A 15,494-nucleotide genomic window follows, 5' to 3' on the forward strand; every position below is an offset into this window, starting at 1 on the left:
ATCTCCCCAAAAACCTCCTAGTTCATTGCAGCCTCTTTGAACTAGGCATCTGTGGAAGCTTGAGGGGCCAGTGTGCCTGTCTGCCTCACGTCTTGTAGTGCTGCCATCTCAGGATGGAGATCAGAAGTCAGAGAGGATCCTGGAAGGCCTAGGAACAGTTGGGTTTCTGGAGTTTGAGAAAGACAGAGAGAATTGGGGCGGCAGAGGACAGGGGGTGAGAGTAAGTCTGCTATGTTCCCAGCTGTCAATCAATTATCACAGTTATGGACTGATGGGGATCAATTGATAATATAGAATGGACAACATTCCATTTTTTTTCCAAGATACCATAGTACCTTTAATTTATTAGCTTTCCATAAAACACAGACCACACACAATCTACAGTATACAAAGTATAACTTACAAAAATATAAAAAAATCTTGGGTTATTTTTTTAGTATCTCAACATATTATCCTGTGTTATTTACTGATGCATGTTTAAATAATCCACACCCACTCAGCATGATTATCTGTGTGGAGGAAGGTGTCAAGTCCTTTTTTATTTTAAAGTAATATATATATATATAATCAAGAGAAAAATACACACTAGTTATGTATGTTCTTATGTATGTGTAAGAGCTTTTGCAGTGGTGTGTGAAAGAAAATACTTTTTTATGCCATAATTTAGGTGCTTTTTCCAGTAGGTGATTTTGAAACTGGATAGTTATACAGAGGGATTCTTTTGTTTTTGCTTTTTGCATGGGAAGAGAGTGAGTCTGAAACTTGCATAGGCTGCTCAGACTTCAAGATGGTGAACACACATGTCAACATGGTAGACATGGCATCTCCACGAGCAGCCTTCAGGACTTCATATCCCTTCAGAGGAGCCAGGCGGCTGAGTCATTCGCAAGGAAAGATTCTAGATCTTTCCTGTTGATGCCTCAATAGTCAGATGATGCTTAGTACCAGCAGGATTGCCTGTATTCTCTGCCTTGTATTTGCAGCTGCCCCAGGCCAAAGCCTGGCCACAGAAGACTGAGAGAATGTTGTTCCATTGGGCAGTGATGGGACAGTACTTCCTTCCAACCTGTCTTACCGACAGGCACAGGTTTCCACAGACATGTTGGGGTACACCTTCAGAACTACATTCCGGTTCTCATCCAGAAAAAGGACTCCAAGAGAATTCATCTTGTCTGGCACACAGCAAGGCTCTGGGATGCCAGGGACAATGCCCACAGCTCTGACGATGCTCTGGATGGTGGCATGGTTGGATGGGCGGACAATCTGCAGGATAAGAAGGGAGCAGGGTCACTTCACAAGCAAACAGGTCATGCTCTACTGACAGTTTTTTTTCTTTTTTTCTTTTGCCAGTCCTGGTGCTTGAACTCAGGACCTGTGCACTGTCCTTGGGTTTTCTCAAGGCTAGAACTCTATCATTTGAGCAAGAGCACCACTTCTGGCTTTTTTCTATACATGTGGTACCGAGGAATTGATCTTGGGTCTTCGTGCATGCTAGACAAGCACTCTACCAGTAGGCTAAACTCCTAGCCGTTCTGCTGTCATTTCTTGAGTTCCTTGATTAAGAAGATAGTGGCCAAGAAGAAACAGTAGGTTCCCAAGTCTGAGCAATCACATAGACTCTTAAGTCTGCTATAATCAGAGTCACAGCTAGCTGCTGGTGGCATAGGTGTGTGTAATTCTAACAAAGCAGGAGGCTGAGATCTGAGGATCATGGTTTTAAGATAGCCTGGGTAGACAAATTTAAGGGGCTCTTATTTCCAATTAGTTAAAAGTGGAGGTGTGGCTCAACTAGCAGAATGCCAGCCTTAAGCAAAGTGATTGCACAAGGCCCTGAGTACAAGCCCCCAGTATCAGCACAACACAACAAAATCTGAGTTGCAGTCCAAGTCCTCAAGAGCCAATTTCTGCCTTCTTAAGGGATGGTGCATCCACTAAATAACATTGGCCACTTGGGGGCGCCAGCGTGCCACACATTCCCCGGGAGCATTTGGAGCTGGGTAGCAGCTGTTCAGAGGAAAAGCTAAGGAGAAAGTCCCAGCCAGCAGACCTGCCTCTCTCCAGTGATCTGGGATTAAGCAGGCAGGAAAGTCTGTGAGACTCTTTATCTCCAATTGTCTAACAAACAGAAGTGCCCTAGTCCCAGCAGAGGGGGGGAGATCTGGGAAGGTGTGGTGGGTAGGGTCCTGATTGGTGTCCTGTTAGGTAGGATGGCAGAAAACAAGGCTGGTGAATATGGTAAAAGTTGGGTCAACTGTGAGTCTGCCTCAGCTCTGAGCACATGAAAACACCTTCTGGTAGGTTGTGTCTCTCTGTCTCCCCACACAGATGAATATGGCCACATTTGGGGCTGGACTTTGCTAAAGATTCACGTTGGGCTTATGCACTGATGTCCTTTCTTGAAGAGCAAGACAGGGAAACAGCCCTGGGTGCTAAGGATGGGTATCATGGGCCCAGCACTGGCTGCATAGAAATGGATGGACAGTCACACCCCAGCCTGGGCAGAGGTGAGAGTATGAAGTTTAGGACCAGCACAATGCAAAAGCACAGTGCTATGTGACAGGCTGAGCAATGGTACGGGAGGGCCAGCTGCCCACGGACAGAGAACCCTGATATGGAGCTCTATCATACTGGGAGATGCACTGAGACTCCAATGCCTATATGGGTGGCTCACACCTGTAATCCTAGTTACTCAGTAGGCTGAGATCTGAGGATCATGGTTCAAAGCCAGCCAGGTAGGAAAGTCCACGATGCTCTTATCTCTACCTAACCACACAAAATCCAGAAGTGGAACGGTGTGGAAGAGCATTTACCCTGAGCAACACAAAACCCCAAAACTCAAGGCCAGCACCTTGGCCCTGAATTAAAGCCCCAGAAAGGCTCCACCCCCAAACCCAGTTCAACCAATCCTGTACTTCCAAGCTCTGTCAAACCAAATACTTCCTGACACTGTGGGACCTCCATCTACCTACCCCTTACCTGTACAGGTAGGAAGCATTTCTATTCTGATTTGCACACGATGCCACGGGTCAGGCAGGCAGAGGGATGTGCGGAAAAAGGCCGACCTGGGAGCAAGGATTAGATATACAGGTAGAGCGCCTACCTTGGGCATGGGAAACTCGCAGGCTCCTGCGCAGTAGTAGGCATCAAAGGACTTGGGCGAGATGATCCATTCGTTCCACCCAATGTCTGCAAAGTCGACCTTCAGGTACCGCCGGGAACAGACCCGGGGCTCATCCCACTGTCGTCTCCGGGCTTTCTGCATGGTCTTCTCGTCAAAGTCTAGCACCTGTGAGGAGGTGGAGAACGTCTCCTGCCCCTTCTTCCTGCGATCCTTTCGCCCTGCCCGTGGCTTTAATGCCCGGAAAGGATTGGGCCATAACTCATGCTTGTGATAATGCTGGCCTTGTGTGCCATGAGCTGGCCGCTCGTCCAGCCCGGGTAACTCATTGTCCTGGAGGGGCCCAGAGGCTTGAGCTGCCCTGCGAACTCGGGGATCTGAGGAGCTATTGGGGGCTGCACGGGGCTCAGAGTCTCCGGAGGGGAAGGGGTCATATCTTTGTAGGGTCACTGCCACACTGTTAGGTTCTGCGATGGCCAGATCATTGGCATAGACAAGGATATAAGGGGCCAGGGAGCTGGGTTTCCACACCCCAGCGTCCTTCTCCCCAGATTCTAGCTGGACAGTGAGGAGTAGCTCCCCATCCCGGCGGGCTGCCTTTATGATGGAAGAGATGTCCTTGGCCTGCCACAGCCCTCGTGGTGGGGTGGCCAGTGTCATGGCCCCTCGGAGGAGCCCCTGCGTGGCTGTGTTCTGTGAGAGGCTTCGGAAGAGCAAGTGCAGGCGGGCTGGTGGGCCCTGGGGAAGCAGGCGGCAGGAGGAATTCTTGGCCCGTGGCTTGCATAACATCCCTCGGGTCTGAGGCCACCGTGGTGGCTCTGAGTAGAAGTGGAAGGTGGCAGTGAGGATCATTTCTGAGTCCTGCATGGAGGTCAAGTTGAAGAAATACATAGCCTTCTGGTCAACCACTTCTGCAAAGGGGAAAACAGACCATAGGTTGTTGAGTTCTCTAGGAATCAATCACACCTTCTTCCAGGACTGCCTGCTGAGGGGTGCAGAGTGCATTTAACCCAACACTTCCAGGTAGGGTCTACACTTGTCTATCTCTTGCAATACTCACATTGGAATAATAAGGGCACCCTTTACTGCTTTCTATGAATATGAGACCAAAGCTCTCCTTTCCTCCTCTGCTCTCTCTTTACTGCCTCTCAAAGAACAAATCAACAGGCAAAACTGATGCCTTCCTTAAATGTTGAAGATGACCTAGGTTGAGACTAAGGCAATTCAAGATTTGCAGGGTGCTGTAGTCTAAACAGCCAGTTTTTTTGTTGGTTTTGTGCTGGTACTGGGACTTAAACTCAGGGCCTGGGCAGTCCCTTATCTTTAGCTTTCTCATTCAAAGACAGTGCTCTACCACTTGAGCCACAGCTTCACTTCCAGGGTTTTTTTTTGTGGTGAACTGGAGATAGAGTCACACAGACTTTCTTGCTCTAGCTGGTTTAAAATCCTGAGTAGCTAGGACTACATGCAATTGGTGCTGGCTACTAGCCAGTGTTTAAATGCAATCATTAAATGCTACTTCTATTAAAAATGAGGTGAAATAAGAAAACTTTCATGTATTTTTTTTCATTGCATTCTGAGCAGCTCATAAGGGAATCTGGGGCCAAGAGCTCCGTGGCAAGTTGAACTTTTGCTGTTGGTCCTACCCTGGAAATTTTAAGATAGGGGGGGTGAAGAAAGAGGGGGAAGAAGGAGGAAGGGAGAAAAGGGGAAGGGGAGGAGGGAAGGGGAAAAGTAGAGAAGAGAGGCTCCAAACTGCTTCCCCAAGGTAACAGCCTAGCCGACCCCCTTCGTTCTTGCCTGGTTCCACTATGTGTGTGTGTCAATGTGAGCCTGGTAGCAGTCCCAGCTATGGCAGTGATATGAGCTCTCTAAGATGGCAAAGTCCCCTCTAGGATTCAGATGGGAGAAAAGGGCCTTTCCTGGTGCCTCTTGGTGATGCTGCAGACGAACAGGAGACCAAAATGGCTGGGGTGGGTTTTGTCTCCTGCTGCTGCCAAAGGTTTGTGTGCTGGGTAAAGCCAAAAGAGAAACAGGGCTTCTAAGCCCAGAAGGCGTGTATGGGTGGATACGGGGCCCTGCAATGGACATAGATATGGGTTCCACTTCTGACACCTGCAGATAGAGGGCCAGTTGGAGTTGGTTTTCAATCATAATATGCAGTTTAATCTTCACTGCATTTTTTTTAAACTGGGAAGGAGGCATAACTTCATGGGGGAGGGCCACTTCCTCTTAAGCAACCACAAGAGGGAACGAAGAACAAAAGGGAAAAAAACCTTTGAAAGGTTTTCTAAGTGCCAGTGATGGCTAAAAGCACTCCCTTAGCTAATGCTCATGACTCATCCATAACATGGGTGTCACAGTCCTTCTAATGTATCATGCACAGAAAGTTGGGTTTGCCAGCTCTGGTGGCTCACGCCTGTAATCCTAGCCACTCAGGAGGCTGAGATCTGAGGATCATGGGCAGGAAAGCCCATGAGACCATTATCTCCAATAAACTACCCACAAAGCCAGAAATGGAGCTGTGGCTCAAACAGTAGAGCCTTAAGCAAAGCTAAGTTCAAGCCCCAGAACTTGCCCCAAAACAAAACAAACAAACAAACAATAAACAGACACAAAAACAGTGCTTCCCCAAACTCCATGATCAATAAGAAAAGAAAAGCAGTGCTGTGGTTTCTTGACTATTTAATTCAGCTTGGCCCAAATGCCGTGGCAGCAAGCATCCAACTCTACTTCCCATCAACACCCAGTCCTATTTCCACCACTAGGAAGTTTGGGGGAGCATCTCCAATGAGGTGGGGGGGACTGCATATTTGTGGCAGCTCTTTCCTGTTGTCAGTCACTTGTTGAAGCCTCTGTGCATACAAGAGGACACAGGAAGAAAGAGGACCAGCTGAGGCTCCGTCCACCTCCTGCCTCCTGATCTGAGCAACACATTGGCTAGAAGTAGCCAGCCACCCTGAGCTAGCACATGCTCTAGTAACCACGTTCCCTGACTCCATGGCAGCCCCACATGCAGAGCCTTAAGTCGCCTCCTCAGCTTCCTAGGGACAATGGTTTATCTTCTGTGCTTACTGGGAGATAAAAGAAACAACCTAAGCCTGCTGGTCATCATGCTGGGGATGTGCAATATGAAGTTAGGTGTGCAACATATCAACATGTAGCATCATGAGAGTGCTTAGAAAGTTCTGGACTTCCTGCTGACACCTATAACTCAGCCTACTTAGGAGGCTGAGCTCTGAGGATCATGGTTCAAAGTCAATCCAAGCAAGAAAGTCTGTGAGACTTTCACCAACAATGAACTACCAAAAACCCAGAAATAGAGCTGTGGCTCAAGAGGTAGAGTGCTAGCCTTGTGCAAATAAAGATCAGGAACAGAGCTCTGGCCCTAAGTGTAAGTCCCAGGACCAGTGCATGCACACACAATAAGCTATGGGGCCAGGAGTTTGGCCTAATAGTAGAGTACTTGCCTAACATGCAGGAAGCTCTGGGTTCCATTCCTTGGTACCACATACACAGAAAAGGCCAGAAGTGGTACTGTGGCTCAAAGGTAGAGTGTTAGCCTTGGAAACGCTCAAGGACAGTGCCCAGGCCCTGAGTTCAAGCCCCAGGATTGGAAGAAAAAGCTGAAATTTGGGATTTTGGAGATGGGACAGGGCAGAGCTAGGCTCCTATCCTAATCATACCCTTTGCTCTCCCTCAACAGCTCTGCCTGTTACTAGGATGTACCCAAGAGCAAATGAACCAACCTCATATTGTGCCGAAAACAACAATGAATCTTGCAAACCCAAGCCAGTCTTTGTCTGGTTTTTGTTTCCTTTTGTGATGATATAGGGCCTCGTGCTCTTGTACTCAAGTACAAGAGTCCACATCCACTTCCAGCTTCTTTTTTTTTGTTGTTAACAAATTGGAGGTGAGAGTGTCACGAGCTTCTATACTCATGCAACTTCCAACTGTGATTGTCAGATCTCAGCCTCTTGAATAGCTGGGATTATAGGCTTGCGCCATCTGCTACAGGAATGGAGAAACAGAAGTAGCAGGTACTGAGCATCTGTTTCCTACTGGCTCAGTGTGGGGCAGGGGGTTCACTCCCTCACTTCCTTGCTATAAGGACTGAGGTAAGACATGAAACCTCCACATCTGTTTTCTCCTCTGTAAACTGGAAGAGTGCTGTAAGCAGCTGTGTAAACTTAACTTATGGTTAGCTCTGCAGAGCTCATTTGAATCACAGTGCCTGGTGCCCAAGACATGCTCAGAGGCACAACAGAGTGGCCATAGGGATTGTCACTGTACTCAGGTCCCCTCAACTTTGCTCCCCCATGTGTAGATGCAGAGTCATCGATTCTACCAGAGGGATCCCATTTTTATGTTTTTTTTGTTTTTTTTTGCCAGTCCTGGGCTTAAGCTCAGGGCCTAAGCACTGTCCTTGGATTTTTCTCAAGGCTAGAGCTCTACCACTTGAGCCTCAGCACCACTTCTGGCTTTTTCTAAGTATGTGGTACCAAGGAATCGAACCTGGGTCTTCGTGCATGCTAGGCAAGCACTCTACCACTAGGCCAAACTCCCAGCCCCGAGGGATCCCATTTTTAACGCACATGTGTTCTCATCTGAAATTACTCTGCTTTTTCATTCCCCTTTGTCCTCAATGGCTTTTCATAGCCATTGACTCCTCTTCCTGTGCAAATCATCTCCTCAGATAGGGTTTTTCCTTGCTGATCTACAGATGTCCTTGCTGATCTGCAGATGTTCTTTGCATAGGAAGGCTGCTATCCTTGTCTATCTCTCCTGGTTGATCTGCTTTAGGAGTTATGTGTGAGATCTTGAAGTTGGAGACCTCGCTACAGATTCAACCTCTGCCCCCCCCCACCAGTGGGGCTTAGAACTCTCTTACGTCCTTTCTTTATATTCCTATACCTGTCATCCAGCAGTCAGCTTCTCCACACCCACCCCAGAGGCCACAGCTGTCTTGTTCAGGGCCTGGCTTTGACTATAACAGCTAACTCCTGACCGCCACCCTTGGATGTCACACACAAAGAGTAAATATACAGATGGGGGGCCTGAAACTATTTCACCAAAGTAATATCTCAACTCTGGTCATAACCAGGAGTATGATCAGGGAAAATTTATGTCACTGCAATTGTGTGTGTGTGTATGTGTGTGTGTGTGTGTGTGTGTGTGTGTGTGTGCGTGTGTGTGTGTGTGCGTGTGTGTATGTGTGTGTGTGTGTGTATGTGTGTATGCCAGTCTTGGGACCTGAACTCAGGGGTTGGTTGACAGTCCTTGAGCTTTTGTGTTCCAGACTTAGTGCTTGGCTTTTTGGTATTTAATTGGTAGACACCCCCAAACTAATTTTGAGCCCCAATCCTCAGATCTCAGCCCCCTGAGTAGCTAGGATTACAGGCATGAAGTACCCGCACCTCGTTCACGTCCATCCACTTGTCAGTTGACGAAGGATTCTGCTGTGGCCAAGACTCCGTGTGTCTTTGTGTCCTTCGGGCTTCCTCTCCACCAAATGAGAGGCTGAGGTAATAGGCTATATTTTGTATCTGACTTTTCCCAGTGAGTCCACACCCCACTATGGCACTGTGAAGAGGAAGTGGGACCTTTAAGAGACTGTGACTCCTGGGAGGTGGTTAGATCACTGGAAGTCTTGCTTGCTCAGGGACTAACATGACCTCCAGGAGACTCTATTCAATCTCCCAAGAAGTTATCCTCATCTGCCTGTCCAATTCTTCTCTGTAGCTGGGGACTGGTAATTCATGCCTAATCCTAGCTACTCAAAAGGCAGAGACCGGAAGGTTGTGGTTCGAACCCAGCCTGAATAGGAAACTCCATCTTATCCCCAGTTAACTGCCACTAGTATGGCTGTGGTTTAATTGTAGAGTGCTAGCTTTGAGCAAATAAACTTAGATACAGCATCTAACTCCTGAGTTGAAGCTCCAGGACTGGCCATCCCCTGAAAAAAAATTTCCTCCTGCTCTCTGACTTCCTGCTGTGCTGTGGAGTCACCCCCCCCCCATGTGTCCTCTGGCCACAATGCCATCTGCCATGTGTGACACAGCCCAGGCATCCTTGCCAGAGCAGGTGCCATGCCCTATAGACTTTCAGCTTCCAAAAAAGTGAACTAAATAGAAATCTCTTTTCTTTATGTGTTTCTCAGACCCTGCTCACTTATGATAGTCACAGAAAACGGATTCAGGCACTTGGGAAGCAAATCGGCTTGCCTTTGAGTGCTGTTGACAAAGTGTTATTATAGTATTCCCCACGTTTTAGAGATGACGTGAGGTGAGTGGAGTTAGGCAGGCAGGGGCTCACACATGGAGTGAGAGGGGGGCAAGGTGACCTTAACCCTTAGGGCAAGGCTAACAGGCTCTTCTACTGAGGTACTACAGAAAGCAATGCAGGGGAGCTGCTGCAACCATAGTTAAGAGCTAATGAACTCTAGATACTTGGGCCAGGGACTGTTACTAGCACATGCCTGGTTTGATTTAGTGAATTAAGAAGCAAACAGACAAATAAACCCACCATCTGAGTGCTGATGGCTCATCCCTGTAATATTATCTACTCAGGAGGCTGTACCATTCCAGGGTAGAAACTCCAGGTGACTTTATCTCCAATTAACCAGCAGAAAGCTGGAAGCAGAGACACAGCTCGAGTAGCAGCCTTGAATGAAAAAGCTGAGGGACAACATTGCGGGCACTGAGTTCAAGGCCTAGTACTGGCAAAAAAAGAAAACAAACCAAGCCAGGTACAGTGGTTTACACTTGTAATCCTACCTACTCAGGAGGGTGAGATCTTAGGATGGAGGTTCAAAGCCAGCCTGGACACTAAAGACCATGAGACTCACCTCCAATTAGCCACCAGAAAACTGGAATGGAGCTGTGACCTAAGGGGTAGGGTGGTAGCCTTGAGCTGAAGAGTTCAAGGACAACGCCCAGACCCAGAGTTCAAGCGTCACAACCAAGGGGAAAAAGAAAACAAGCAAGCAAGAAAAACCCAAAATCAAAACAAATTTTGTTGTTGCTGTTGTTGTTATTGTTGGGCTTGAACTCTGGGCCTGGGCCATGTCCCTGAGTTCTTTTGCTCAAGATTAGCAAGCCCTCTTACCACTTCGAGCCACAGCACCATTTCCAGTTTTCTGGTGGTTAACTGGCTATAAGAATGTCATGAATTTTTGTGCCTGGGCTGGCTTTGAACCACAATCCTCAGATCTCAGTCTCCTAAGTAGCTAGAATTACAGAGCCCCTGGCACCCAGTGCCAAAATAAAATTAAAAACAAACAAACAAACCCCTATCAGGCACATTTTAGAAGTGGAAACAACAACCCTGGATGTGTGAGCTGCAGTGGATGTACATTTTTCACTCAGAGCCTGAGTACTGTTGAGAAAAGATGAAGATGTCGGCCGCAGAGAGGGGTCCATGGGTTGGCTGGAAAGGGCTGGACTTGTCATCCTGCTAAGATAGCAGAGAGCCTCATGGAGCAAGATGTTCTAGAAGCAGAGCTGAAGCTTCCCACATGAGTGGTCTCCCTCATGAGAGGAGGGGCCCCTGCTCAGGATCACTCAACCTCATAGACAGACGCCTAGATCAGGAGGCAGAGACCCCCCCCCCCACACACACAGAAGGACTAGCCAGAATAGAGAATGAGGGACAGGAGTGTGGCTTAGTGGTAGAGTGCTTGCCTAACATACACCTGGGTTCAATCCTTGGTACCACATACATAGAAAAAACCAGAAGTGGTACTGTAATTGGTAGAGCATTAGGCCTTGAGAAAGCCCAAGAACAGTGCTTAGGCCCTGAGTTCAAGCCCCAGGACTGCAGAGAGAGAGGGGGGGGGAATAGGGAATGAAATAACCTGGAAAGATGCTCCAAACAGGAAAGTAACATGCCACAGCACACAGCCAATGGCCAGTAAGGCTGGGAGTGGTGTCCAGGTTTGTTTCAGGGCTCCAAAGAAGAGGAGTCTGCCAGACAGTTCTGGGCTGCGTGGGAACTCTGATTTCTCACATTGTGTGGTCCATCATGCTGCTACCAGGCCTGGGGTTTAGTTCTGTTAAAGTGGGTGGGTAAGGGGAGGAGGTGGGGAGAATAATTAACTGCCACAGTGTACAATCTTCTCTGCCTTAATTTCCTTATCTGTACAATATAAGTGCTCAATTCCAGGTAGTTTCTCCATGCCCTTTGAGAGATTAACATCATGTATGCTATTGCCAATTGTCTGAACTCCATTCTATGAAAAGAAGAATGAGTCCGATTTCTCCACAGACATCTCTGCACCCAGGATACAGCAGGTAGCTCACTTGTGGTTACCAGAGTGATGACGACAAGGCTTAGAGGACTGAGTTCGTGAATAAGCAAGGTCAAGTTTAAACCCATTTGAACAGAGTGCTTAGCACAATGCTTTGTACTATTAGCAATAGCATACAATAATGCCTAACCCAGCCAGTGTTTTCCCAATCCACCATTCCTAAGCCACATGAGGGAAGACTCTGGCTTGCTCTGCTCATTGCGTAAACAAGAATAATCAAGTCACTCTGGCTTTAGTAATTTATTCCAAATGGGGGGGGGGTAAGAGGGGGGGGGCAGGGAAAGGGAGAGGGAGAGGATATGCTGGTGCTGGTACTGGAGCTTGAACTCAGTCAGGGCCTGGATACTGTCCCTTAGCTGTGTTGCTCAAGGGTGATATTCTATCACTTGATCCATAGTTCCACTTCCTGCCTTTTGGTGGTTAATTAGAGATACTGCCTCCCTGGCCCAGCTGGCTTTGAATTATGACCCTCAGATCTCAGTTTCCTGAGTAGTTAAGATTACAGGTACCAGCCACTTGTGATCAGCTCCAAGTGACTCTAGTGGGGATTTATTCAATACTTTTCCTTTCTTTTCCAGAAATGGACCAGATGTGGCATTCCAGATTGGCCGGGAACCCAGGACCCTGCCTGGGGTGTCTGCTCAGTGGAGATGAGAGGACATTTTTTCTGGGACAGGTGTTCTCATGCTCTGAAGCCAGGATGTGCCCTACAGTGACATAGTAAGCAGGAGGTGACACATCTGGCTGTCCCTTCTCCTCTACTCAGGAGAGCAGCTTACAGACTGACCGATAGCCTCCTTCCCTAGAGGGCTGCAGGAGACGCCATCCACATTTTCTAGAACAGCATTCTGCAACTATGAGCAGTCACCATGACAACCAGGGTCTTTACACACTGCCCCTGCAGCCTAGGCTGTACCTCCTATCTGTCCCAGAGCAAGCTGAAGCCACAGCCCCGTTGGCCCAGCAAGGAGATGTTCACTGCTGCGGCCCAGAAAGCCTTAGGCACAGGGCAGGCAGGGCCTCAGCAAGTGGCCAAGCTGAACTCCGGCCAAGGTGTGATGTTCATCTTGCAAATGTGGGCATGGACAGGAGAGGAGTCGGCTGCTCTACTGCCCGAGTTCCGTCCCTTGCTTAAATCCTAAAACCATTCTGTGCCCCTGTTCTCAAAATCCTGGGCCCTAGGGTCCCAGATCCTTCTCAGAGCACTGTTTCCTTGTCAGCAAAACCATTAAGTGTAGGGCTGGTGGTTTTGATGCTGGGAGTAGACTTCTATCAGAGCTGTGTTGTTTCACCTGACCTTGAGCCCCTCATCCCCCTGGTCCTATGACACGGATGCACCCCAAGCCCATGGCCTAAACCTTGTGCACTCTGGTGGGCCTGGAGACTCTGGCCTATGATGGTGAACAGGAGTGGATCGCCAGGTCTAAGAAAGAATGAATGAGTCCGGGAATGGAAGAAGGAAGAAGAGAGGAGGTGCAGCGATGGGGAGGCTCAACAAGTGAGGAAGGAGGAGAACGAGGATGAAGGGGTCTCCCTAGGGTCCCCTCTACTTACCCAGCCGGGCACGGAAGCTTCGGACTGTGTTGCCTCCTCCAGGTCGGGCGCCCCGGCGGCTGTATTTGTCATAGAGCCGGAGCATGTGGACAGCGACCATGTCCTGGGCACCGGGGCCCAGCGCGGCGGCCACTTCCCCAGTGGGGTTCTGGGGGTCCTTGTCCCCCCGCGAGCCGTCGGTGGTCTCTGGCAGTGCGGACCAGGAGGGGCCCGCGTGGCTGCAGCCCGCACCCCGAAGCACCAGGAGCAGCTGCAGAAGCGGTAGCAGCAGACGGGACCCCAAGCCGGTCCTAGTGGGGCCACGAGCCATGGCAGGGTGACAACAGCTAAGGGCCCGAGCCCAGGACGGGAGCGGAGAGCTGCTGGCGGACTCCGTGGATGGAGGGAAGGTGGGGATCCCCCGGGGTTGGGGGGCGGGCTCGGGATGCGGCTAGGTGGGGAGGGGGGCGCGGGTCCGGCCGCCGGGCGCTCGGCTCATCCACTCGGGCTGAGCCCGGGCCGTCCGTCCGTCCGTCCGTCGGTCCGCAGCGGGCGCGCTGCCGCCTGGCTGACGCGCGGCGAAACTTTGCCGCCCACGGCCTCCGCGCCCGGCCTAAGCGTGTCCGAGGGGAGGGGCGGGGCGGGGTGCGGCAGCGGGCGGCGCCCTCGAGGGGGACCCGGGCTCTGCGTCCCACACCACCACGCAGATCGGCCGTGGCCGGACTGCGCCGTGCGTGCGCTCCCGCGTGCCGAGGGCGCGCGCGCCGAGGGGTGCGCCCGCGGGGTGGGGGTGGTGGGGGGCCCGGGCGTGAGCGAGCGCGCTCCCCCGGCCCCTGCCGAGAGCCGGAGCCCCAGCCCCGCAGCCGCCGGCTCCTGTGTGTCGGCGCCGGCAGCCTAGCCAGCCGGGGCTGCGCGGGGGGCTGGGCGGCCTTTGGAAGGGAAGCCCGCCTGCAGCGTTGCCCCTTCAATGGCATGCGATGGTTAGGTGGTTATGTGGTTGGAAGATGACAGTTCCCCCATGAGGATCTGAGCGTGTGTGTGTGTGTGTGTGTGTGTGTGTGTCCATCGCTGAGGCAGTGGGTGTCCAAAACACAAGCAAAGTGTGCGGGCTGGGAATTTGGACCCTGGAGGACCAAGTTCTCAAAAAAAGAATAAATAAATAAATAAAATAAATAAATAAATAAATAAATAAATCCTCCTCCAAAGCTCCAAAATTCAAACCAACCTAAGGCAATGGTAACATGATCCTGATCCAAATTCAGAATTAGAATTAGCCGATTGACTGACCCTTTATTTGGCAGCCCCCATTGCAGTGGTTAAAAAAAATACATCAAAGGTTATTATAAATCTTTGGGCAAGATTGCAAGACCAAAAATAAAAATAAAAAAGCATGCTTTCAATTTGCCTTTTTTCTTAAAGTTTCCAAAGAGAGAAGTCCATAACCCCCACTCAAGATTCTCAGGGGAAGGGCTTGTGTAGGATGTATGTAGTCCAGGCTCCGGCCCTTGCCAGCAGCTTACCCTGTGGCACAAGTTCCTGAACTTTGGTTCTCCTAGTGAGGTTATTGCCCCACAGATAGAATTCAAGGCTGGGTGAACTTGATGCTGGGGAAAATTAGATGTATGGTTTCACTAAGTCTAGGTGAAATATAGTGTTTAGAATGTTCCACATAGAAGCAACGCATGATGATGACCATGACTTCATTACAGCACACAGGTATTTTCCTATCACAGGAAACTGAGTTCAGATTTCTCAAAATACAACTTTTGCTCCTCTGTACTTTGAAATGATAGTAGTGTTTACATCGCATTAGCTAAGGAATTACTGAACAGGGATATATATTATCATGTGTGCATGCTGTCAAGTTGTTTAAAAAATAGTTTCAATAAACGGTCTTTTAATATGATTTTTTTTGTAACCATACATATTTTAGTTTAGGGGATTCCTACAGACTAAGGAATGGAAAAGTTTGGGAAATCCTTTAGAAAGGATAACGGGCCCCACCCCCACCCCCACCCCACTCTCCTCTGGAAAGTTCTAAACCGTTTTATTTTTCTTTTTGCTACATTTTGAAAGACAAGTTACAAACTTGGAAAAACTCTGCTCCTTTTCTTTTCTTGGTAATTTTAGGTTCAGGAGCCATATAGTTACTTTTCTTTGGAGAACTCACAATGAGAAATTGCTGGAAAACTCTTATGTCCATGTATAAAATAAACCCATTTAAACTTTCTTTTTCTTAAAGAATCTCAAATTGTCAAAATAGAGGTCATCCTACCCAGAACTTCTGAACCCCAAATCTATAGATATTGAGAACCCCAAGAATAGCATTTTATTTTGAAAGTAACTCCTTTTGCATTCCACTTCCCATTTGTCTGTAGCTACTGATTTGTTCTGTGAACTCATTTTTAAAAATAAAAACTTGCTCGTCATAATCTCGGAACTCGAATCTCTCCTTATAAATGATCCAGACCATCTTTTACTGTCCCCTCACTCTCCCACACCTCCTTCTTCCTTATGTGTCCCCTCACTTCCCCT

The 15,494-nt window shown here is 49.0% G+C and overlaps 1 protein-coding gene across 1 annotated transcript; it reads right to left on the bottom strand.

The window, feature by feature from the left end:
• Nucleotides 1–310: 310 nt before the first annotated feature.
• Gdf10 (growth differentiation factor 10) lies at nt 311–13,460 on the bottom strand. Its single transcript, XM_090347015.1, has 3 exons — nt 12,981–13,460; nt 3,101–4,029; nt 311–1,263 (listed from the first exon to the last, which is right to left on the bottom strand). Exons 1-3 carry the CDS (start codon nt 13,288–13,290, stop codon nt 1,072–1,074), a joined length of 1,431 nt encoding a protein of 476 aa, XP_090203141.1. The 5' UTR covers nt 13,291–13,460; the 3' UTR covers nt 311–1,071.
• Nucleotides 13,461–15,494: the final 2,034 nt, after the last annotated feature.

Source organism: Megascapheus bottae, chromosome 15 (assembly GCF_031878675.1).
Source record: "Megascapheus bottae isolate mThoBot1 chromosome 15, mThoBot2.hap1, whole genome shotgun sequence".
Taxonomy (NCBI): Eukaryota; Metazoa; Chordata; class Mammalia; order Rodentia; family Geomyidae; genus Megascapheus; species Megascapheus bottae.

Bases quoted from the DNA above. Each gene is read 5' to 3' on its own strand.
- Gdf10 (XM_090347015.1), bottom strand. From the start codon at position 13,290: ATGGCTCGTGGCCCCACTAGGACCGGCTTGGGGTCCCGTCTGCTGCTA. The intron at 4,030-12,980 runs GTAAGTAGAGGG...TCCCCTTTGCAG, and splicing joins AAGCTTCCGTGCCCGGCTGG to AAGTGGTTGACCAGAAGGCT. The intron at 1,264-3,100 runs GTAGGCGCTCTA...CTTATCCTGCAG, and splicing joins GCGAGTTTCCCATGCCCAAG to ATTGTCCGCCCATCCAACCA.